Source organism: Mesoplodon densirostris, chromosome 19 (genome assembly GCF_025265405.1).
Source record: "Mesoplodon densirostris isolate mMesDen1 chromosome 19, mMesDen1 primary haplotype, whole genome shotgun sequence".
Classification (NCBI taxonomy): domain Eukaryota; kingdom Metazoa; phylum Chordata; class Mammalia; order Artiodactyla; family Ziphiidae; genus Mesoplodon; species Mesoplodon densirostris.
Genome location: NC_082679.1, coordinates 13,566,477 through 13,591,167, shown reverse-complemented (window position 1 = coordinate 13,591,167; position 24,691 = coordinate 13,566,477). Strand labels below are relative to the sequence as shown.

Sequence of the window (24,691 nt, the reverse complement as noted above, 5' to 3'; positions counted from 1 at the left end):
TGTCATTTCAACGTTATGTAAATGGGATCATACTGTACGTCACCTTTTGGTGTTGGCTTTTTTTCACTCAGCATAGTTCTCTGGAGATTCATCCAGGTTGTTGCCTTTGTCAATAGTTCATTCCTTTTTCTTGCTCAGCAGTGGATGTGCCATAGTTTATTGAACCATTCACCCATTGAGGGACATCTGGGTTGTTTCCAGTTTGGGGCTATTAGAAATAAAGCTGCTATAAACAGTCTCATACAGGTTTTTGTGTGAATGTAAATTTTCATTTTTCTGGGACAAACACCCATAAGTGCAACTGCTGGAAAGTAAGGTAAATGCATATTTAAAGAAACTGTCAAACTGTTTTCCAGAATGACTGTTCCATTCTGCATTCCCACCAGCAGTGTATGAGTGATCAGTTTTTCTGTGTCCTCACCAGCATTTGGTGTTATCACTATTCTTTATTTTGGCTGTTCTAATAGGCATGTAATGATAATTCATTGTGGCTTATTTTCCATTTCTCTAATGGCTAATGATGTTGAACATCCTTTCATGAGCTTATCTGCCATCTGTGTATCCCCTTTGGTGAAATGTCTCATGTCTCCTGCCCATTTTCTAATTGGATTGTTTGGGGTTTTTTTTTTACCGTTGAGTATTGAGAGTTCTTTATCACTTCTAGATATTAATCGCTTGTCAGATATGTGGCTTGCAAATATTTTCTCCCAATCTGTGGCTTTTTATCCTCTCCACATGGACTTTTGCAGAGCAGAAGTTTTAAATTTTGATGAGGTCTACTTTATTAATTTTTCCTTTTATGGGTCATGCTTTTGGTATCAAGTCTAAGAACTCTGTGCTTAGCCCTAGGTCCTGACGATTTGTCTGTTTTCTAAAAGTTTTATAGTTTTACATTTTATGTTTAAGCCTGTGATCCATTATGAATGAAGGTTTGTGCAAGTGTGAGGTTTAGATGAAGGTTCATTTTTTAGCATAGGGATGTCTGATTGTTCCTGTACCATTTGTTGAAAATGCTGTCTTTCCTCCGTTGAATTGCTTATGCTTCTTTGTCAAAAATAAGTTACCACAGTGAGATACCACTTCACACCTACCAGGATGGCTATTATCAAGAGAAGAAAGGAAAATAACATGTATTGGTGAGGATGCAGAGAAATTGGAGCCCTTACGGATTGCTGGTGGGGATGTAAAATGATGCGGCAGCCGTGGGAAACAGTTTGGTGGTTTCTCAGAAGGTTAAATATAGAACTACTGTATGACCCAGCAATTCGACTGCTAGGTACATATCCAAAAGAATTGAAAGCAGAGACTTGAACAGATATTGGTATACTTTAATGTTCATAGATGCATTATTAACAATACCTAAAAAGTGGAAGCGATCCAAGTGTCTATCAACAGATGAATGAATAAACAAAATTTGGTGCATACACACAAGGGAATATTATTCAGCCATAAAAAGGAATGGAGTTTTAATTTATGCTACAAGGTGGGTGGACCTTGGAAACATGCTTAGTGAAATAAGCCAGACATAGGAGAAATATTGTGAGATTCCACTTATGTATTCCACCTAGCGTAGGCAGATTCATAGAGAAAGAAAGTGGAATAGAGGTTACCAGAGGCTGGGGGGAAGGAGGGAGTGGGGAGCTATTGTTTAATGGGTAAAGGATCTTTTTTGGGGATAATGAAAAAGTTTGAGGCATAGGCCTTGAAGGTGGTTACACAGCATTGTGAATGTATTTAATGCCACTGAAGTGTACACTTTACAAATGGTTAAAAGATAAATATTATGTATATTTTACCACAGTGAAAAACATCAATGTGTTAAAAACCAGTTGGGTGTATTTGTAAGGGTCTGTCTCTGGGTTCTCTATTCCGTTCACCGGGCTCTGTGTTTATCCCCACTGTCTTGATTACTGTGTACAGCTGGTCTTAAACTATCGGGGAAACTACTGGGGAAAGTGAGTCTTCCCATTTTATTCACCTTTTTCACAATTGAGTTTTTCTAGGGCCTGGGCCTGGCATTTTTGGAGCCCCTCTCACACTCCCTTTTGTGGAAGATGGCACCAGGACTTACCTACTTTCAAAGTCACCCTTGACACCTGCCTTGCCCTCAGCCCCCGCATCTGACTCATCAACAAACGTTGCTTTTTGGGGGGCAGACGTAGCTCTGGTCTGTGCCCCCCTCTCCGTGCCCAGCCATCCTGGCTGCTTTCATCAGTCTCCTGGAGCACTGCTTCCGTCTCGTCACTTGTCCGCACACCCTCTCAGGCCCCCTTTATCCCATCCTCCACAGACAAGGCAGCCAGAGTTACATCTCCCAAATACCAGCCCGTCCTCAGCGCCTGCCCTGCTCCCCTGCCTCCCCGGTGGCCTGGCTTCTGCCCTGCTCCAGCCTGGCTCCCCCACACTCTCAGCCCTCCAGCCACCCGTCTCCGCTGGAATTTCACACTTCATCAGGCGATGCTGGACTGCAGGCCCCAGCGGGCAGGGGCCATGCTGCACTGTCACACCAGCCGGGACTGGACTTGGTGGATGCACATTGGATTTCTGTTGACAAACTCCATGAATGTGGGAAGGACCCCATGGTTGGGGGTGGTGGGGGGGCGATGAGGCTGGAGACGTGGGGATAGCTGGGGTGGGTTTACAGAGGTCTCCCTGACCCTTGCAGAAAAATAGGCAAAGGCCTTTTTTTTTTTTTTTTTTCTCGGCCATGCCACATGGCTTGTGCGATCTCCCCGAGCAGGGATCAGACCCACGCCCCCTGCACTGGAAGCACGGACCCAGAAAGTTCCAAAATCAAACTTTTTTTTTTTTGGCCACGCCTCGCAGCATGTAGGAGGCAAAGCCTTTGAAGAGACACTTAGCAGAAGAGGAATTGTGGTGCTTTTATAAATATGAAGGGATGCACAATTACTAAGTACAAAGACGCAAATGAAAACTAGGCCGAGAGGGGCCAGACTTCACCTGTCTGACTGGGGAAGATGGGAGAGTTTGACAACACCCTGGGCATGAGGCCGAGGGAGGGGCTGAGAACGGGCAACTTGGCAGTGCTGAGCTTTGCCCGGCAATCCCACTTGTAGGCATTTGGCCCACAGACATGCTGGCACACCTGTGAAGTGACATCTGCACACGCTTATCTTTGCTGCACCGTTTGTAAGAGCAAATGCCTAGAAACCACTGACCTGGCCCCATGGGGACTGGCTCAAGACATCGTGGCCCTTCCACACAGCTGCTAAAGCAACAAGGCTGTGCTTTGCAGAGATGGAAACATGGAAAGATCACTAGACACATTTTTTTCTAATCCTAATTTTAAATTATTAGCCTACCTAAGGCATAAATGTATAGTATGACCAGTTACTTTAAAGGGAAGATCCACGTAACCCCCGCCTCCAGTTGAAGACACAGATGGTTCCAGCCCCCCAGAAGCCCGTCCCAAGCCCTTTTGGCCCCTGGAGGCAGCTTCTCCCCTGACTTTTGAGGCAGTCGCTGCCTTGCTTTTCTCTTTGGTTTTGCTACCTCTGTATGCATCCCTAAAGAGCATATTTCGTTTTGTCTGGTTTTAAACTATTTCTGAACAAAGTCCTAGGATGTATCGGTTTTTGTTTTGCTTCTTCTGTTTCATATTGTTTTTGATGTCCATCCGCATGTAGCTGTGGGGTCATTCATTCTCACCGTCGTGTACTAGTCCATGGAGTTAGTAGATCACAGTCCACCATCCATCTCCTGTAGACGAGCATTTGTGTTGTTTCCAGTCCCTCGCCGATTCGCCCCCCCATTCAGACTGTGTGAACCTTCTCACGTGTGTCCCTGGGAGCAGACGTGGGAGGGCACTTGCCAGGTCCCCAGTGTGTCTTCACCTCGACTGGATGCTGCCAAATTCCTCCTGGTGCCGGCGGCGCAGAGGGGCCAAGGAAGGCTGTTGGCAAAAGCATCGTACGTGTGGTGCACTGCCATTTCTGGCTTTTTAAAAAGTGTGTAAGCATCTCTGTGCGCGTGCGTGTGTGCACACACGTGTGCATAAGCTCTCAGAAAGAAAACAAAGAAATTCCAGTAGAGGTGGCTCCAGGGCTGAGCTGGGGTGGGGCAGGGCAGGAGGGCATCGTCCTGTCCCTGTTTACCCTTTGGTGCCATTGACTTTTGAACTATGTTCCATATTATAAAGGGACAGAGACTGAGACGGAGAGAAGGAAAGGAAAGGGAGGGGATAGACGAAGCCTAAATGTGGCAGAATGTTAATAGTTGAGAATCCGAACGATGGATTTTATGGGGGTTCATTGGTTTAGTCTCTAGCTTGGGGTGTGTTTATAAAGTTTGGTAATGAAGATCTGTTCCGGTGTGAGAGGCTCTTGAACCGACCTCTCCTTGCCCCTGAGGCCTGTCCCCAGGAGGACCCCATGTTTCCAGTGAGACTTCCTCCTGGAGGAGGGGTGCTCTCTCCTTCCTCCCCCCCTCCCCTGTCCCTTCCCTTGGGACCTAGTTTCCCTGGCTGGTCAGAACTGCCCAGTCCTGACCGCCTCCCTCACCAGAGCCCAAACCAGCCGGTCCGGTTTGGGGAGCCGGCCCCATTTGGCTCTTCTCTGGGTGGCTGCCTGACAGGTGCTCCACCCTGATGGGGGAGGGGGTGGCCTGGGATCTGGGGCGTGGGGGGGGGGAGCAGGAGGGGCCAGACCTGCCCTGCCGTGGCCCCAGGCCTGGCTGGAAGCCCCTGGCTTAGTGAGCAGGTGGTAGACAGAAGGGGGGTAGATGGGATTTCCAGGCCCTTGGAGCCAGTCAGTCCTCCTGGTCCCCGTGGTAAAGTCCTGGAGGAGTCGGCCTGGGGCAGCAGCCATGGTAGGGTGCCAGAGCAGGGGAGTGGGAAGGACCCGGGCACCTCTGTCCACCTGCCGCCCGGGCCACCTGCTCACTCACTGTTCTCCCTGGGCTCCCCGTCAGCAGACTACCTGCCCAGGGCCCAGGACCCTGCTTGAATCCTGTCATTGCCGCCGCTCACACGACCACCCGCCCCCCACCCAAGTCAGGGAGCAGTCCTACTCTTCCGTCCGCCCCCAGGGCAGGGAGTTTTGTCTGGTTTGTTCACTGCTGAATTGCCAGGGCCTCCGACAGGCTTGCCTGGTATGTGCCAGGAGTGGGGCATATGTGTGAACCAATGGGGGAGACAGACAGGTCAGGGACGGTGACAGCCTGAGGGTCAGCGCGGGGATGGAGCCCGGGGTGTCAGGGAAGGCTTCCTGCAGGAAGGGCCACAATAAAGGGATGAACTGGGCAGCCCCGGCCCCTGCCCCCCACAGGGGAGACAGAAAGAAACAGATTTCGTGCCAGGAGCTGTGCCCCGGGCCAAGGAAGGCTTCTCAGAGAAAGTGAGATCTGAAGCGGGGAGAAGGTGTGAGGCAGAGGTGGGGTGGGCCCGCACAACCCCTTCTAGATTCCCTTTCTCTGTTCTGCGATAGGGGTTCTGGGCCCCCTAGCCTCCTGCTCAGAGCGGCTGGTCTAGGACACAGGCGGTGGGACAGACGGCCCACTTGGGCAAGTCACTCAGCCTCTCCAGGCTTCAGTTTCCTTGTTGTAAAATGGGCCTGATAAAGTACCTGCCCATTTAGGGCAGTGGTGAGCTAAAGTGACTTAATGTGTGTCGATGCTGAGAGCAGGACCTGGCCCAGAGGAAGTTCTCCGGAAAGTTGGGCCACTTATTTTCAGAAGGGTTAGTTACATCCTGGCAAGACAGCCAGCATAGCGACACGGGAGTCCCAGCCGTCCCCACCTTTCCCTCTCCACATTCCCGCCATCCGGCCCTACTCTCACGCCTAGGTATGGCTGTGGCGTGGGGGTGGCGGCTGTTTACCGTGATCTCCCCTGGTGAGGCCGCAAGTCTCAGGTTCATCCTGATGGGTGAGTCGGGCAGAGCAGCTGGGGCCCCCTTCGTCGCACCCCCTGGGGCTCTTGCTGGCATCGCAGCCTGGGTGTGCAGGGAGAGGGGGACACAGCAAGCCCTGGATCTCCAGCCACCCTCCCCGTCAAAGAGGCCACTCATCCCCCGTCGCTGTGTCCTGCACCACAGCCCCAGCCAGTGTTTCACACCTGGCTGCCCCGCCAGCCACTCTCGGGCACCCAGCCCCAAGCTGAGCCACTGCTTCCCTGGCCCCTGGCACCTGGCCTGGCATAGGGAGTGAGATGGGGGTGTGCGTGTGTGGTGGGAGACTGACCCTGCCGAAGCAGGGGCTGTGGTTGGGTCCCCTGCTCCTGTGTCCCTGCCCAGCCCCTCCCTCCGCTGGGACAGTTGTGGGGGCCCAGTGGCCCAGGCTTTCCAGGCTCAGCCCCGCCTCCCTCCCTCCCTCCCTCCCTCCCTCCCTCCACCCTTCCCCTCCCCCTCCTATGGGCTGGAGCCACAGCCAAGCTCAGCTCCTGCCAGGGCAGGGCCGCGTTGTCACCAGCCGCTGCCAGGGAGGCCGGGGCACAGAGTCCAGCCAGCTCTCCTCCGTGGGCCAGGGGAACCCCTTGATCCCAGCTCCCTGATCTTTCAGCTGGAAGCCTCTGTCTGCTGGCCTGTCCCACTGCAGGTGGCCCAGGACAGAGGGAAGAGGATGGTGGAGGTGAGCTGGCCCAGGCCTTGGGGAGGAGTGGAGGAGGGGGAGGGCTGCCTGGGTGTGCGGGAGGGCAGTCCAGATACACGGCCACCTGAGCCAGCGTAAGCACGTGCGCCAGGGGCCACACCTTTCTTAGGGCCAGGGGCGGGGTGGCCGCGTGTGTGTCTGTGTTGGCGGTGGCAGGTGTCTCTCTGCTGGGGCTTAGCCCACACCTCGGCGCGGGTTCCCCTGAGCATCTCTGTGGGAGCGCATTCCTGGGGTCTGGTCTGCATGGAGGTGTTTCCAAGGGGCTGTGCCTCCCTGGGCCACTGGTGACCCTGGAGCTGGCTGTGGGCATGCCTGGGTCTGTGTGCGGATCTCATGGTTTAACTGTGTCTCAGGAGCATTCCTAGGTGTGTGGAGGGTCTTGGGGTCTGCCTTCCTAGTGAGTCCAGCCATAACGGAGCATTTGTGGGATTATGTGTGTGCAAGCATGTGGCTGTGTTTCTAGGTGGTGGCTAAAGTCCGTATCGTTGTGTCATTTGGTTCCCCCAGGATCCTTGTATGTGTCTCTGGGTCTCTCCGGAGTCCCTCCATCTCTGGGGTGTACAGGTCTTTACATTGTTTGTGGAGGGGCTCCCGGGTCCTTGACTTCTTGGGGTCCCAGCCGTGGGTCCCCAGTGTTGCGGCCCTTCCGTTCTGAGAACTTCCTCTGAGCCAGGCCCCTCTTAAGACTGCTTTCCCCACCTTCTCCCATTGACACCTCACAGTTGCGTCCGGCCCACTTGCTGGGGCCTGTGTTCCTGAGGCGGGAGCTGAGGCTCGGGGTGGGATGTTCCTTCCTGCGCCCAGGCCCCTGTACAGCCGCCAGCAGGGTGCCCGGGTAGTGTGGGGCAAGCGGCTGCTCCGTCTCAGGCTGCTTGGGGACTTTTCCGTGCAACCAGTGTGTGTGTTCTCGTGTGTCTGTGGTTATGTGGCTGGACGTCTGTGTTGCATGTCTGTGTCAGTCTCGAGGACAGCTGTGCACTGTGGAGCGACTTCATTTGCTTCTGTGTCTCGGGCGTGCGTGCGTGCGTGTGTGTGTGTGTGTGTGTGTGTGTGTGTATGGTGGGGAAGGACTTAGGTTGGAGGGGCCTGGGAGGCCACTGGAGCCTCTTTTCTGCCTGTTGCCCCCTCCCTCCTTCCTGCCCCACCTCAGGGGAGGAATGAATGAAGTCGAATCTGATTTCCCCAGTCCCTGGGGGCTCGCCCACACTCTCAGGTTTGTTGTGGCATCCATCCCCACGCTGGGTACCTCTGGGGGGTGAGGGACACCAGCAGTGCCCTTTGTGTCTGTGCCCTATTGAGCCTGGCCAGGCGGGGAGGGGGCACCCGAGCCTGGGGCTGCCACAGGAGCCGCCTGGCCTCCCTGGGGGCTTAGAGCACCTTGGGGTAAAGGAAGCACCATCTCTGCATTCAGCCACACTCTCTGAGCTGTGCCTCGCCCTGTGCTGGGCAGGGCTGGGGACACAGGGTGGCTGAGAGGGCCCCAGGCCCTGTCCTTTGGGAGGGCAGGGGTCATCAGAGCATAATGGGGGCCCATTATGCTCCCCCATCCCAGCCCTGGAGAAGGAAAGTCTTAAACAGAGATAGTCAGACTGGCACATTTGCTCTGGGAAACCGTGCTCAGCATCCTCTGTCCTTTATTTGTTCCTTCCTTTATTCGTTCAGCAGCAACAACAACAGCAGTACCAGTAATGATAACAGCAGCTAGCCTGTAGTGGTGAGGACCCACGCGGCGGCAGGCACTGTTCTAAGCGCTTTGCACGGGTCATCTGGTTCGATCGTCCAAACACTCCCAGGAGATAGGGACTATCATTACCCCCAGTTTGCAGATGAGGACACGGAGGCACAGAGTCACTTGCTCACGGGCACACAGCTTGGCAGTGGTGGAGCGGGCACGAGCCTGGGCCGTCCGCTCTTACTCATCGGCTGCCTTCTGAGTCCTTGTCCGGCATACTCAGTGCAGAGGCCTGCTGAGGGGAGGATGGCGCTTATGTGGCCAGAACACAGCAGGCTGCTCGTCACTTCCCACATAGCCGACTCCAGGCCCTGCTCCCCAAGGCTCGGGTGGCCCTCGATCTGTGTCTTTTTACGGGCTTTCACCCATCGTGGGGAACGCGGATCTCTGGCGGCACACCCCCTGTATGATGTTCTTCTTGCTTCTGGCCAAAAGGTACCACCACTTCCTCCAATTCCCAGCCTAGGCCGTGTGGTGGGGAGGGCCTGGGGAAGTGGGCTTGCAGCCGGGCGCTCCTTGTGTTTGGAACACACACCAGGTTATTCACTAAATAGCCGGATTCAGTCTCTCAAGAGGCTCAGTTCCTTCACAGGCATCAAGGTCAGACTTCCAGGCAGTGTGGACAGGCCTTGGGGACTCCTGGCTGCCCTCCGCCCCACCTCCCTTCCCTGCTCCTCCTCAGGGTCCAGCCTCATCACTTTGGCGATGGCATCACTCATTCGTTGCACAGATATTTACCAGGTACCTGCTGTGTGCCAGGCCCTGCTCTAGCTGCCAGGGGTACGACAAGAATGAGACAGACAAAGGCCCCTGTTCCTGGGGAGCCCATACTCTGCTGGGGGGAGGGGAAGGAGGGGGGGACCAACAGTCAACAGGTATATAATGCCAGATGATAATAAATGCCACAGAGAAGTATAAAGCAGGGGTGCAAATTTTGTCAGGGTGTCAGGGAAGGCCTCTCAGAGGAGGTTTTCTTTGCACTGAGACCTGAAGATCAAGAAAGGGGAGCCATGCAGCTCTGGGCAGAGGGAACAATGGGTGCAAAGGCCCTGAGGCTGGAAGAAGCTTGATGTGTCCAAGACTGAAAAGGAGGAGGCCAGCGTGGCTGGGGTGAAGTGCAGGGAGGAGATGGGGTCCCTTGGTGGCAGGGCCCAACTGCTGAGTCACAGTGGGGAGTTTCATCCAGGTGGGAAGCCCTGCAGAGTTTTGTTTAACATTTCTTCAGATTCCCTGCTAACCACAGCAGCCTTTCTGATCTTGGTTTTGGTCATCGGAAGTAGAGTTGTCTCTCTTCATGTTCCTGTCCCATAAACCTCTGAGGTCCTTTGTCTGGAGTAGAAGCTTTGGCTGGAGCCAGGGCTGCTGGGAAGCAGGAGGCTTAAGGGGGCAGTGACAGGCCTTCTCCGTGGGTCAGAGTCGACGCTTTTGTGCCCTGGTGCTGGGCGGCCCTGGGCAGTGACTTCCCCTCTCTGGGCCTCAGTTTCCTAGTTTGGGAAACAGGAGGGAAGAGGACTCTCCACCCACACACCCAAGAACCACTGGGAGGGTTCACTGTGGCCTGGTCCGCGTGCCTGGTGCAGGCATAGGCCAGAGTCAGCGCTGAAACACGTGTGTCCCCTCCATCCACCCAAGCAGCCACTGAGGGGAGACCTGGGATCGAGCCTGTAACCAGCCAGAGCGTCGCTCCTGCCTGCGCCGAGCCACCGACTTAGCAGGGAGACAGCGGACACAGTCGTAACCATGTAACGTGTTAGGTGATGCTAAGGGCTGGGAGAGAAGGGACTGGATGCCGGGATGCCAGGCTCTGGGGGATGCGGCGATGGGCAAGACCAGACCAAGCCCCTGCCCCCGTGGAGCTCACGCTCCAGCTGTTGCAAAAGGTGGTGTCAGTCCTCAGCAATCCTGCCGTCTCAACCTCTACAGGGTGCCCAGAACCTGCCTATTCCTTCCGCCTCCACAGGCTCCACATGGTCCTGTCCACCCTCTTCTCCTGCTCGACTGTTGCATCCTCCTCCTCCCAGGTGTCCCTGCTCCTGCCCTGCCCCCACACGCAGCCACCGGGAGCCTGTGAACACCTGAGTCTGGCCACATCCCTCCCCTGCTCAGAACCTTCCTATTGCTCCATCTCACTCAGGTAAAAGCCGGAGTCCTGGGGACTTCCATGGTGATCCAGTGGTTAAGACTTCACCTTCCAATGCAGAGGGTGCAGGTTTGATCCCTGGTCGATCCCTGGTCGGGGAGCTAAGATCTCACATGGCTCACAGCCAAAAAACCAAAACAACGTAAAACAGAAGGAATATTTTAACAAATTCAATAAAGACTTTAAAAATGGTCCACATAGGGCTTCCCTGGTGGTGCAGTGGTTGAGAGTCCGCCTGCCGATGCAGGGGACACGGGTTCGTGCCCCGGTCCGGGAAGATCCCACATCCCGTGAGCCATGCCTGCTGAGCCTGCGCGTCCGGAGCCTGTGCTCTGCAACGGGAGAGGCCACAGCAGTGAGAGGCCCGCGTACCGCAAAAAAAAAAAAAATGGTCCACATAAAAAAAAAATATTAAAAAAAATTTAAAAAAAAGCCAGAGTCCTACCCATGGCCCACAAGTGCCTACACAATCTGCCCTCCTCTCTCCCCTCGCCCACCCTGCCCCAGCCACTCGGCCTCCTCTTTGCTCTTTGACCCCATGAAGCATGTTCCTGCCTCAGGACATTTGCACTGGCTGTTCCCACTGCCTGGGTGCTCCTCCTCCAGCTACCCACAGGGCCCCCTCTGCTCTCTCCACTCGGGTCCCTGCTCAAGTGTCACCTCCTCAGCAAGGCCCTCCCTGACCACTTCATTGAAAATTCCCACCTCCCCTCACCCTCCACACCCTCCTGATCCCTGCTGTATTTTTCTCCTCAGCACTTACCACCTGACTTACTAGCTATTTTTCTGATTTATCTCATTTGTTGACTGTCTCCCTTCCTCTAGGATGTGAGCTCTGCAAAGCGCAGGGATATTCCTGACGCTCCTGGCCTCTGCTGTCGGCCCTGCCCCGGGCCTGGCAGATATCAGTCCTCGGTAGACATTGATGATTGGATAGAGGAGTGGGGGGCTGAGTGTGATGGATCATTTGTGGGTAGAGTAGGTGTTTGCCAAGGAGGGGACTTGAGCACGTGTCAGTCCCAAAGCGTGAGGCAGGGTCTGGGGACAAGGGGCCAGAGGGTTCCTTGGTGGAACTAGGCTCAGGGCAGGAGGAGAATGGGGGTTGGAGCGGGGGACACGCAGGTGGGCAGCAAGAGCTGAGCAAAGGAAGTGAAGGAGGGACGGTGTGGGGTTTCGGGGGGCAGTGAGAGCCTGCCGTGGGCCGCCACGTTGAGACAGACTCCCCCTCCATCATCAGAGCACCGCCCAGGGAGGTAGGCGGTAAACTGAGGCAGGGAGGGGGCTTCTGGAGCTGGTGGGTGAAGATCATGGCAGAAGGGTGGGCGGGAACCAGCGGTGGAAGCGCTGAGTGCGGGCTGGGGCCAGTGAGCCCCTCTTCATCGCCCCCTTCCTGCTTTAGTTTCATTTTGGTGACTAGGAAGGGGTGGCCGTGGCCCCTGCCGCATCCTCTGCTCTGCCCCCGCGCCCTGGGGCCCCGGCTGAGTCAGCTCCCTCCACGGCCGGGGTGATGAGGGGGGCAGCTTTATTCAGGGCTGCCGGAGCAGGTGGAGGGCAGGAGTTCTCTACACGCGCACGCACACATACACGTGCGCACGCACACATACTCCCTTGACCGTGTTCCCACACTAGCAGATCTGGCTCTTCCACGTCCACTGATCTCCTTGGTGGGGAGGGTGGTGCCATTTTTGTCTCATGAAAGGTCTGATAGTAGAACACGTGAGCATAGGGGTGACTGGGAAATGGGAAGCTTTTGCTAGGACAGGTGGGAAACTGCCCGTCCCACATGTGAAATAATTCAAAAGGCTTTTTTTTTTGATTGAAATAAACATTTTAGAGTAGGATGGAAATGTGCCTGCATTTGAGAGATCAAACACTGGGCTTCAGAGGCATCTGTGCCCCGGCTGGTGGCTGCAGGCTGCACCCTGTCCTCCTTTGTTCCATGTCGCTGGGGTCACTGCTTCACCCTCTGCCTCTGAGTTCCAGGGGTTTCTCTGCCAGAGTTTCACAGGTATTGCCTGGGCAGAGCCTGAGGTGTCCGAGCAGGGGTGTAGCATAGCGGGTACAGGCGAATGTGTTCGTTCACCAAGTGTTCCTTGAGTGCCTGGCACGCAGTGTTGTAGGCATTGGGGTACAGTGGGCAGCAAGACAGAGGACAGGCCCTGCCCTGGTGGAGCTGACATTCTGGTGGAAGAAGCAGACACTAAAGAATCTCACACACACAAACACATACACACACAGTATATGGTGAGTGCAATGAGGAAAAATGAAGCAAGGAAAGGGGCATAGAGGGTGGTAGGACAGGAATAGGGACATTTGTGTGCAGACGTGGGTCGAGGGAAGGAGGGAGGGAGGGTCGAGGGAAGGAGGGAGGGAGCCATATGGAGATCATTGAGAAGAGAGTTCCAGCACGGGGTGGGGGGGTGGGGGTGGGGGTTGTAAGCTGCCAGTGCAAAGGCCCTGAGGTGGGGGCATGTCTGACGTTTGAAGAACAGTGAAGAGGCCAGAGTGGCTGGGGCAGAGTGATGGAGGGGCCGTGTGGGAGGAGAGCTGATGGGCAGATCTCTCAGGACCTTGTGGGCCACGGGGAGGAGTTTAAGGATGTCGACTCTGTAGAGGATCAGACTGTCTTCCAAGCCCACCTCTGCTTGGTGACCTTGGCAAGAGATTTCACCTTTGTGGGCCTCAGTTTCCACATCTGCAAAATGGGAGTGAGAATAGCATAGCCACTCCACCTAAGTGCCAGGGAGTTGGTGAGCTCAGCATTGGCATCTGCCCAGGGTCATGGGTCCCCCATGGTGGTGGTGATGGTGGTGGTGGTAGGGGTGTGAGTACTGGGGCTGAGCCTCAGTAAACCACATTTGGTGGTGGGGACTGGTTCTTGGACAGCTTTTCTGCTGCAGACCGACAGGCCAAAGGCCCGTGGAAAAGGCGAGTAGTTCCTTATTCCTGGGTGGGGGTGGGGGTGGTCGGAGCCCCACTTTGTGCTGCCTCCCACACTACCGCTGGGGGCCTGGGCAGGTCGGAGGAGCTGGGGACCCTCACCCCCAGGTGGGGTCAGGGCAGGAGAGGAAGAGTAAGGTCTGGGTGTGGACAGAGAGGGTGGAGAAGGAGCGGGGAAGGGTTGGAGGCCAGTTCCATGATGGCAATGACAAAAGCCGAAGCACCACCGCAGGACAGGTGGGTAAGAGCCTGGGCTTTGGTCCTCGACTGCCTGGGTTCAAATTCTAGGTGCCCTGGACAAAGGACTTCCCCTCTCTGAGCCTCAGTCTCCCCACCCGTGAACTGGGGATGATGAGCGTGCCTATCTCACAGGTTAGCGGTGAGGATGGAATGCGATTAGACACAGAACACCAAGCAGGCCCAGGCACACACGAGTCTCCAAGGATGCACCTGCCGTAATTCTGAGAACTGGCGGGGCCCGGGCTCTGTGTTAGACAGGGCTGGAGTCTTGTGTCCACTCTGCTTCCCAAGCTGTGTGACCTGGGCAAGTGGGGTGCCCTCTCTGTGCCTCGTCTTCCTTGTCTGTAACACAAAGCCCAAAACGGCCCCTTTGTCTGGGGTCGGGCGTGCAGATTAAATGAGGGACTCCAGGTCAAGTGCTTAGGAGAGGGGCTGGCACGGTAGGTGCTCCATAAGTGTCGGCTGCTGCTGTGATGGTGGCTGACGGCTGTGTGCGCTTGGCCTCGGGGCCAGGCCATCAGTGCCTGGCTTCTCTGTGACTCCTTACAAGAACTCCAGGAAGCGGGTACTGTCATGGTCCTCTTTTAACAGAAGAGGAAACTGAGGCACAGAGCAGCTGAGCTGCTAACCCAGGGCCACGCAGTGAGCTCCCACAGTGGGTCAGCTCACCCACACTTCACAGGCAGAGAGAGCTGGGCTCTTGGCCCTGGGCTGACTCCTAAATTCTGGGCTTGCCTGGGAACCCCAGCGCCTACTCTTTGCCCGCCCCCTCTGCTGCTGGCGCAGGCCCCTTTATATGTAGCAGCTCCTCTCCCTTCCCTCTGTGGCCCCCATAAAGTCAGGAGCTTGGGGACTTGGTGGGAAGGGGGGGTTCTGGTCGGGGGAGCCGGCAGTGCTTGGAGGTGCCCAGGGTGGGGCTCCCGCCTGATCATTATAAACACGGTTGGTTCCTCTGTTTGTCCTGCCCTCCATGCAGCGCCCAGAGGGAAGGGCTGGCCCCAGGCAAATATCCGGAGGTGTGCCCGTCTGTCCCCTTCCCCTGCAGGTCACACAGGCAGCTGGGGGCGGGGCCGGGGGCGGTGTGCATAGGTGGCTGTCTTCCAGGCTGCCTCCTGCCCACCCCGTCTGGATCCTGAGCCCCTCCCTCTCCTGGGTTTAGTGAGGGGTCCTGTGGCTAACCCTATTCGTGCAGAGGGCTTAGAGCTGACTTGGGGCCCGCAGGTCCTGGGCAAGGGGGCGGAGGATGGGCAGGCAGAGTGAGAGAGGCCAAGGTGAGGAGTGAGGCTGGGCCCGGTGCCAAACGGGGGCAAATCTGGGAAGACAGTGCGGAGGTGGTGAGACATGGGGTACACATCTGGAGGGACAGAGCGGAGCGGGGAAGATGGGGGAAGGTCAGCCTGTAGGGATGAGGCTAGGAGCTGGAACTGGGAGAGAGTCGAGGGCAGAGAAACCTGGAGAGAGGAGAGGACAGGGTAGGTCAGGGCCTCTGGCAGGTGGGCCAGGAATGGAGGCCTGGGCGGGCGGGATAGGCAGCGTTCTGGGGGCTGGCATGCGGGAGCACCGCTGAAGGGGCTCCTGGCTTGGGGGGTAGAGAGGGGGCTGGGGCGGAGCGCCCCTCCCCCTGGCCAGGCCTGTTCCACCCCAGAGCAGGCAGGGAGACTGGACCCTGGGGGAGCGCTGGCGCTGGTCACCTGCTGGCCGGGAGGCCCAGGCCAGTTGAGGCAGGTTGGCTGCTGGGTCCCCACCCGCCTCCCACTGGGCGGCTCCTGCCGCCAAACCGGTTCCCCTGGATCGCTGCCCACTGATGTCCCTACCTCTGGCCTGGGGATGGCGGCCTCTTCGTCCTTACCTCACAGAGCTGCTCCGCGAAAGGAGCCGGGAGTGGAACCAGGGGCTGCAGGGGCCGCATCCCAGACACACGCAAGCATCCTCGCTAGGTCACGAGACTTACTGAGCTTGGGGCCGACCCTGTGCTGGGCACTGCGCCAGGCTCTGGGGAAGCCAGCCATGAACCAGACAGAAATCCCCACCCAGTGCATTTCCCCTAGTTCTTTGGGTCTTAGTTCACACGGACCCTCTTCTGGAAAACCTCCCTTATCCCCAGCCTGCCATCCCTCCAGGCTGGGTCTGGCGCTCTGTGACCCCAGCGCCGACCACTCTGGGCCGTCGGAGGCTGTCTCAGTCACCGCAGTATCCCTAGCACCAACCAGCGCAAGGCTGGCACAAAGGAGTGGGTTATTGCTGAATGAATGAACGAACGCATAATGGACAAATGATGTTTTCTTCCCACTTTACAGATGAGTAACCCGAAGCCCCAAGAGGAGACATCTCGTGCCCAAGGGCACTTCTAGCACAGCCAGCATCAAACCAGGTCTGTGGGACTCAGGGCCCGTGTGCGGGTTGGGGGGCAACACCTGGCCCCCTTCCCCAGACGTGGCTAGGAGTCATCCTAATCATCAGAAGAGCAAATGCCGACGGGGCCGTCCCTCCCGTGTCCCAGCCCTGCACCCAGCTCTGCTCGTATTAAGTCATTAATCCTCCCGGCAGCCCTGTGGGGGCTGATCCAAGGCACAGACAGGTTAAGTCACTTGCCCAAGGTCACACGTAGTAGGTGACAGAGAGAGATGTGCACTCTGGCCATCTGGCTCCCCTGCCCATCATTTCTGTGGTCCCCCTATGGGACACCACCATCACACATGTCCTCTTCGGCCCCTTTGGTTTTTAAATCAGTTTTTATTGAGCATTTACTCTGTGCTGGTACTGTTCTGAGTACAGGACTGGAGACCACAGGCCCTAAAGACAAGGACTGTTTGGTCTGTTAGTATCTGTTATGAAGTGGCTCTTTCCCCACTCTGTGATCTTTGTGAGGAACTTCCCTCCTCTGAGCTTCAGTCTCCTCATCTGTAAAGTGGGCATATAGCAGTGAGGCTGCCTACGGGTCACGTATAGGACAGGGGCTTGGTAACCATTTGTTGAACAAGTAACCAAAGGTATGTGGTGCTTCCAGCCCAGAGTACAGGCTGGCAAAGCAGGGATAGTGTCGGCGGCCTTTAGGAACCAGTCACTAAGCACATACTGTGTGCTGGGCGTGGCCGAGACAAGGGAGTGGGACGCCAGGAAACTGGGCAGGTGAGACCTGGCTTGGGGCACTGAAAGTCTAGTGATGGGGGTTGTAAACACTGAACTAGTAAACACAAGACTGAGCAGCAGAATTTCCAGAAGTTAAACATGCTATGAAATGTGATGGAAGGACAGTGGGGAATGGGGACTCTTTTTCTTGGGATGTTCAGGAAAGGAGTCACCAACGACTCTGACACCTGAAGGAAGGGAGGGAGGGGACCATGTGTGTGGATACCGGGGAAGAGTATTCCCCACAGAGGGAACAGCCAGTGCAAGTCCCTGAGGTTTGGAAGCCAGTGTGAGTGACAGGGAGAGATGAAAGCAGAGGAGGGATGGGGCGGGGCGGGGCCACGGGAAGACTGAGCTTCTCCCCTGAGCGAGATGGAGCCACAGGAGGACTCTGAGCAAGGGGCCTGACTTGGGTGTTCACGGGGTCCCTTGGGCTGCATGTGGGGGACAGACTGGGGAGGGGGCGCGGGGGAGTGGGGAGACCAGGGAGGAGAGGAGGATGGATAGCACCAGGGCTGGGCCAGAGGATCGAGGAGAAATAGCAGGTTCTGGCGAGCCGTCCCCTCCCACAGGCCTGCCGGCAGGAGCCCAAATCTGCGCCCTCACCACGCTGAGAGCCTGGCGCCATGTTTGGGAAGAAGAAGAAGCGGGTTGAGATCTCGGCACCGTCTAACTTCGAGCACCGCGTGCACACGGGCTTCGACCAGCACGAGCAGAAGTTCACGGGGCTGCCCCGCCAGTGGCAGAGCCTGATCGAGGAGTCAGCTCGCCGGCCCAAGCCCCTCATCGACCCCGCCTGCATCACCTCCATCCAGCCTGGGGCCCCCAAGGTATGCTGGCGCCCACCACCGCCTCTCCTGACCCACGCCTACCCCCTCGGGGTGACCCCAGCCCTCAACCCCACACTTGACCCTGCGGCCAACACCTCCCCCTCCCTTGCTGACCTCCACACAGATGCACCCCAATCCTCACCTTTGGCTCACCCCTCCACCCACTGATCCCTCACTTGGCCTCAACGCTGACCCCCCCTTACCTTGCTGAGAACCCTACACTGACCTTGACCCTCCGACAGTCCCCCACACCAACCCCAAGTCATGCTCCTGTCCTGGAGCCTCACGCCCTGAGCTCTGTGCTCCGCTCCCCAGCACCACAGACTTGTCCTGGGCCTTCACCGGGCTCCCATCTCAGGGCGAGGCACAGACTCGTTCCCTCATGGTGACTGCCCCAAGTGCTCAGGGCTGGGCTGGGGGAGCCCAGAGGGGGCTCCTGACCAGCCTCAGGGTCCAGGCCAGCTTCTTGGAGTCGGGGACACCGGAGCTGAGCCCTGAGGGCCGAGGACGAGGAGGAGTCATTGGGGCAAATGGTGGAGGGTCAGGGCTTTTAGTGGAGGAAGCAGCCCACAGGAAGCATTGGGGGTTTTTTGGTTTGGGTTTTTTCCCTGCCATCTGAGCAAAAGGGCGGAGTTGGGATTTGAATCAAGGTCCGTTTCCAAGGCCCATGTTCTTAACCCCTTTCCTGTCTCGGAGCACGGACTTTATCCGAAGGGCAGTGGGAACTGGGAAGGGCTACGGGCCACGGGAATGCAACCCGGGTTGTTCAGAGGGGTGGAGATGGGCAGGCTGGTCAGCAGGCTCAGCACCCAGGGGCAGGCCCAGGGCTGACTCATCCTGCCCCGCCCCGGCTGGGAAGCTCTCCCCCAGGGTCTCCAGCTGGCTGCCCACTGAGGCGTTCATGTGCCCCAGGCAGGGGGCTTTTGGATACTTTGAATTCTCTGCCAGTGCCTAAAAAAGCAAGAGACTTCACATCCAAATCTCTATTTCTGGCTTCTCCTGACAGATCGGCTGGGGCCACTGGAGGGGCAGCTGCCACCGCAGGCGGGGTGCCAGCTCTTCTGGGCCCTCAGGCCCCACCCAGCCCACCTCAGTTCCATCCCCTACCCGGCCCTGTGGCTGCTTGTCTGCTGGTGATGCCCGCACTAGGGCGCTTCCTAAAATCTAGCCCCTGCTCGGCCTGCCAGCCACAAGCCCTACCTGGGACTATGTTATCCAGGAGGAAGGGGCACCTTAAGTCACACAAAGGTGCCACACAGGCTGGCACTCTCCTGGGGCCCCTGTAGGCGCTCGTCTTTGCTGCCCTAGGCTGGGAAACTCCCTAGTCCTCCCAGACCCTCCCCCAACCTCCAGGGACTTCTCAACCTCTTTTTCCAGCACCAAAGCCTGACCAGGTGTCTCCCTTGCTTGGCTGGGCCCCTGGGCAAGACCAGGCCTCCAGGCTGGCAGCCAGGCCCAGGAGAGGCAGGGGGCAGGGGCTGGCCCCACAGGGGTACGGTGGCCTGTAGGTGGGTTTTGTGGGATCTGTGTTTTCTGCACATTTGAGGTGGTTCTGGCTTTAGGATGTCTTGCAGCCCATGTCCCTGCCTGCCAGTGATTGACAGCACAGGGCTGAGGGGCATGGGTTCTGCTCCCCTCAGCCTCCTCCCAGCCTGCCTGCCTTACTCACTCACTCATGGGTTCAGCAAATGCTTATTGAGCACCTTCTGCATACCAGCCACTGTTCTAGGTGCTATGGATGCAGCCAGAACAGAAACAGACAGGAGGAGACCGTGGCCTCCCTCGCGATCATTGCACTGGGGGAGCAGGCCATGGACAGCTGTACGCATGCTTTATGTCAGCTGGTTTTAAGTGCTCTAGAGAAAAGGAGAGCAGGGGAGGGGGACAGGGAGTGTTAGGGGCTGGCGTTTCAGACTACAGGTGGTCAGCGAAAGCCTCCAGCAAAGACCTGAAAGGGGGGTGCGCTGGGGAGGGGAGCTCAGGGCAAACTTGGGAGAAGACGTTCCAGGCAGCCTGAACAGCCAGTGCCTGAGGTTGGAGTGTGTCCAGGGTGTTTTAGGAGCAGTTAGGAGGCCCATGTGGCTGGAGCTGAGTCAGGGGCAGGGGGAACCCTGGAGGCTGTGACCTGAATCAGGATGGTGGCCATGGCAGGTGAGGGTGGATTCAGGACAGGCTTTACACAGGCATTCGCATTTGCCAGCCTTGCTCCTGGGGCACTCCTGCCCTCTACTTTGGGCCCAAACTTTTCTGACTCTCCCTTTAACCCACCCTCAGCCTCCAGAGGCACAGAGAGCATGGTTTGGAGTTAACAGCCCTGGCGGGCTGCAGGGGAGGAAGTGCCGAGCTGGGCCCTGGCCCCAGCATCCTGTAGTTTGCAGCTCTCCAGGGCTGATGATGGGGTGGTGTGGTCTCTGCCCTTCCTCCCCTGCACCCCACAGGGCAGGGACCGCCTCCCAGTCTGGAGAGCAAGAAAAAGACGGGTGCATCCCGCGGGGGGGCGACAGCCTGACCGATGGGCAGGCTCTCCTCCTGCTCCCCTCCTGCCACCCATGGCCAGGTGCTGGGGGAGGGGCAGCAGGGGCCTCCCTGCTCCTGCGCCGCCCCCCGCCCCGCCCTGTCATCACCCATGGCATTTCTTCATTCCGTCTCTGTCTTGTCTCTGTGTGTGTTGTGTTGTCCTGTCCTCGTGTGTCGGATACACGTCCTGTGTCCCCCTCCTCCTTGCCCGGCCCCCACCCCGCCATTGCCCCGGACCCCAGACCATCGTGAGGGGCAGCAAAGGCGCCAAGGATGGGGCCCTCACGCTGCTGCTCGACGAGTTTGAGAACATGTCGGTGACGCGCTCCAACTCCCTGCGGAGAGACAGCCCGCCGCCACCCGCCCGTGCCCGCCAGGAAAACGGGATTCCCGTGGAGCAGGCCGCCACGGCCAGAGGGGGCCCAGAGAAGGCGGGCGGTCAAGGCCGGGTCGCTGGTCGCAGCGAGGCGGGTGGCAGCAGTGGAGACAGGAGGCGGGTGGGGCCGGACAAGAGGCCCAAGTCTTCCAGGGAGGGCTCAGGGGGGCCCCAGGAATCCTCCCGGGACAAGCGCCCCCTCTCTGGGCCCAACGTCGGCACCCCTCACCAGCCTGTCAGTCTGGCCAGCGGGGCGAAAGTGGCAGCTGGCCGGCCCTTTAACACGTACCCGCGGGCCGACACGGACCACCCATCCCGGGGCACCCAGGTAACTGCTCCCCCTGCCCCAGGACCACCCCACTGTCCCCTTGCCCGGAGCTTCCCCGTTGCCACCCACCGACTCCAACCCGTGCCCAGCCCACCGTCCATCTGCATCCTGACCACCATGTGTCTGTCCCACAGCCGGGGTCTCTGTCCCTCTGGCCCCTCCACTGACAGCCGCCTCTCTTTTCTGTTGCAGGGGGAGCCTCACAACGTGGCCCCCAATGGGCCATCGGTGGGGGGCCTGGCCATCCCCCAGTCCTCCTCCGCCTCCCGGCCCCCCGTTCGAGCCCACGGCCCCCCCAGCCCTGGAGTGCTGGGCCCCCACGCCTCCGAGCCCCAGCTGGCCCCTCCAACCCGCACCCTCACTGCCCAGCCTGCACCCCCCGCCCCCGGACCCCCCGGACCCCGCTCGCCACAGCGGGAACCCCAGCGAGTGTCCCACGAGCAGTTCCGGGCTGCCCTGCAACTGGTGGTGGACCCCGGCGACCCTCGCTCCTACCTGGACAACTTCATCAAGATCGGCGAGGGCTCCACGGGCATCGTGTGCATCGCCACCGTGCGCAGCTCGGGCAGGCTGGTGGCCGTCAAGAAGATGGACCTGCGCAAGCAGCAGAGGCGCGAGCTGCTCTTCAATGAGGTGGGCCCGCTGCCCCTGCCCCCGCCCTTCACCTCTCCTCCTGGGGCTCCTCCGCCCCTGGTTTTTGAGGGCACGTAGGGGTGAGGAGGGGAGAGGGCCTTTGGGGATGGGGTTCCCCAGGGCTGGGTTCTGGGCCCGGCTCCTGTCCTCACGCGTCACACCTCCCCAGGCTGTCTTCTCTGTCCCCACGGCCACGGCTGTCCTGTTCCTGGCTAGACCCCGAGCCCCAGCTCCAGGCTCCCTCAGCCCCCTGAGCCCCACCCTCTGCGTGCCTTCCAGGCCCCTCATACCCACCAAGTCCCATTTTGGCCCTGAAACATGTACTCCAAACCTGCCTCTTCTGGTTCCCTGTCTCAGAGAGGCCCCGCCACTCCTGTCCCCAGGCCAGAGTGCTGGACCTCCCTGGCCCCCACCCCGGCTTGTCAGCCCTGAGCCTTTCACTCCTTCCCCCGTTCCCGTCCCCGTCCCTGTCCCCATCCCCGTCCCCGTGTAGCCCATTTGCTGCTCGGCCCTGCCCCCTGGGCATTCCGCACACCGCAGCCAAAGGGCTGTCACACACCCCTTTACTACCCTTTGCAGCGCCCCCTGGTGCCCTCAAGACAAAGGCCTGGCCTCTTGGCCGTGCATCTGAGATCCGCCCCCATCTAGGCCTCGCTTCTGTCTGACCTCAGGCTTTGGCCCTTGGGGGGCTCATTACCAGTGAGCGTGTTGCAAAGGCAGACCCCTGGCTCCTTCCCGAGAGGAATCTGTTGGGAGCAGCCCCCGGCCTCTGATGCAGGAGTCCCAGGAGGATGTCACATCCCGGGTCGTCCGACTCTAGCTCTTGCCTCCTGACCTCTCCACACTCAGCTTTGCCCCAGTGTAACGTGGCCCCTGTGAGCATCGTGTTCCCCCAGCTCCGTGAGGCTTTGCCTTGCTAGGCCTTCCTGCCCCTGAAATCTCTTCCCCCACCCCCCACCACCGCCTTTTATCTGACCTGCCTAGTACCTGCTTGGCCTTCTGGTCTCAGCCCTGTGCTTAGACGCCCTCGTCCCAGGTCCCTCTCCCACCACCAGCCTGGCCATCAGAGCCACTCGCGGCCCAGCTCAGGGCTGGTCAGAGACCAGCGTCAGAAGTGTGGGGTGTGTGCGGGGCGGGAGCACCCCTGGAATAGAGTGCAGACGTCAGGCCCACGCTGCCTTTGAGGTCTCGTGACTTTGGCCGTGGGAGGACAGCCCAGGGGGACCCCGATGAGCAGGAGTCGGACCCGCAGTGTGGCAGGGCCCACACCCAGGCTGAGAGGGAGGCGGGAGGGCTCCGGTGGCAGGGGCTGGCGGTCCTCCCTCCGCCACGCCGACCCGGCCTCCCCCGCCCAGGTGGTGATCATGAGGGACTACCAGCATGAGAACGTGGTGGAGATGTACAACAGCTACCTGGTCGGGGACGAGCTCTGGGTGGTGATGGAGTTCCTGGAGGGAGGCGCCCTCACCGACATCGTCACCCACACCAGGTACTGCAGGACAGCTGGACCGTGTGACGGCCAGCCTGCTGTCTCCCCCGGCTCCCCAGGGTGGACCTGGGTCCCCTCAGACCTCTCCCACGATAGGACTGGCCCCCTCCAGACCCCTTGGGGTGGGGCCGTGTCTCAGAGACAACAGGCTCTGTCCCCATCCGGCCCCCAGGGTGGCGCCATGTCCCCCTCAAAGCCCAGGGCAGGGCCCTGTCTGTCCCCGTCACTCACCCACCCACCCCCGCAGGATGAACGAGGAGCAGATCGCCGCCGTGTGCCTGGCCGTGCTGCAGGCCTTGTCCGTGCTCCACGCCCAGGGGGTCATCCACCGGGACATCAAGAGCGACTCCATCTTGCTGACCCACGATGGCAGGGTGAGGAACGGGGTGGCTTGGCCTTCCCCCGCCTCTGCCCAGCTCTCCCTCCGCTGGTAGGGTGCGCTCTGACCCCCGCGTTCAGTCTCATGAGGAGCAGTAAGTTCCTTCGTTCCTCGTGCAGCAGTCCAGAGTCGGGGGTCCACGCGAGTCGGGCCTCTGCCCCTGTGGTCAGGGGCTCAGGCTGGCGGGGGCTCTGCCGTCGGCACAGGCCGTTGGGAACTGTAGTCTAGCCCTGGGCCCAGAGAGGGGAGACTCCATTTGGGTGACCAGCCTCAGCTCTCGGCCACGTGAGAACCTGCTGCTAGCCTGGCATCCAGGCGTGGGCTGTGGACTCCAGTCCTGTCTCCCATCTTCTGGACTGAAGTTCTGAGTCTGAGGTCCATGGATGAGCCTCACAATGACCAGAACCTGCATTTATATTCCAAGAGTGAACATGATTTTCAGTAGGAGGGGGCCCTTGACTTTCACCAAATTCTTGTTGGTGATTTGCCCGCCCTCCCCCAGGAAAATTAAGCCAGTCAGCAGAGGCGGGGGGTGGGGGGAAGGCTCAGTTTCACCGGGAGTCTCCGTTGGGGTCCACAAACACCTAAAGATGTCTGCAGATGTGTTTGGGGGACTGTGTGAGCATGCTCTCTGGGGGTAGGAGGATCCATAGACATCCTCAAGAGTCCGAATAGGGCCCACAGTTCCAAAAAAGGTATAAATCCTTGGTCTGGGGATGTAGCTGTTGCAGAGGCAGGCTGTGTCCCCTTGTACCCACCTTGGACAGGGTTGCATCCCTCTCACACCTGCCAGCTGAAGGTGTGCTTCCTGCCGGGAAGCAGGGGCCCAGGGCATAGCATTGGGAGCCAGCCCCAATCTGAGCCCCCGCCCAGCCTTTGGTACCCCTGGGACTCGGGCCACTTCCCCCGAGAGCCCCAGCGCAGACCCTGTCACGGAGGCAGATGGTGCGACCTTGGGCAGGTGACACGGCTGAGGGCCCCAGCCAGGAGACGGCAGAGCTCCCCAGAGGCTCTAACCTCTGGGCAGCATCGTGGAGACCCAGGCGCGTCTGAGGCCGAGGAATCAAATAGGAAATGCCTCTGCTCAACCTGCCCCCACCAGCACCTCTGACCCTACTGCCTACGTCCTACTGCAGGTGAAGCTGTCGGACTTTGGGTTCTGTGCCCAGGTGAGCAAGGAGGTGCCGCGGAGGAAGTCCCTGGTCGGCACGCCCTACTGGATGGCCCCGGAGCTCATCTCCCGCCTCCCCTACGGGCCAGAGGTGAGTCAGAGGCGGCCAGTCATCCCACTCTCGGCGCTGGTTTATGCTGTGACAATCCGGAACAGCCAGAGTGCTGGGGGTGAGGGGGCTC

General features: G+C 58.6%; 1 protein-coding gene across 3 annotated transcripts in view; it reads left to right on the top strand.

Annotated features, from left to right (window-relative positions):
• Positions 1–24,691, top strand: part of PAK4 (p21 (RAC1) activated kinase 4) — a 46,500-nt gene that overhangs the window by 19,006 nt on the left and 2,803 nt on the right. Inside the window, exons 2-8 of one of the 3 annotated variants that reach the window (XM_060084184.1) lie at positions 15,955–16,028; positions 17,359–17,616; positions 20,376–20,837; positions 21,030–21,470; positions 22,826–22,959; positions 23,207–23,333; positions 24,475–24,600. In XM_060084184.1, the coding sequence (XP_059940167.1) occupies positions 17,413–17,616; positions 20,376–20,837; positions 21,030–21,470; positions 22,826–22,959; positions 23,207–23,333; positions 24,475–24,600 (1,494 nt within the window). In that variant the 5' untranslated portion in view covers positions 15,955–16,028; positions 17,359–17,412. The remainder of the gene's footprint in view (positions 1–15,954; positions 16,029–17,358; positions 17,617–20,375; positions 20,838–21,029; positions 21,471–22,825; positions 22,960–23,206; positions 23,334–24,474; positions 24,601–24,691) is intronic. The other 2 variants (XM_060084185.1, XM_060084186.1) reach the window with 2 other exon arrangements.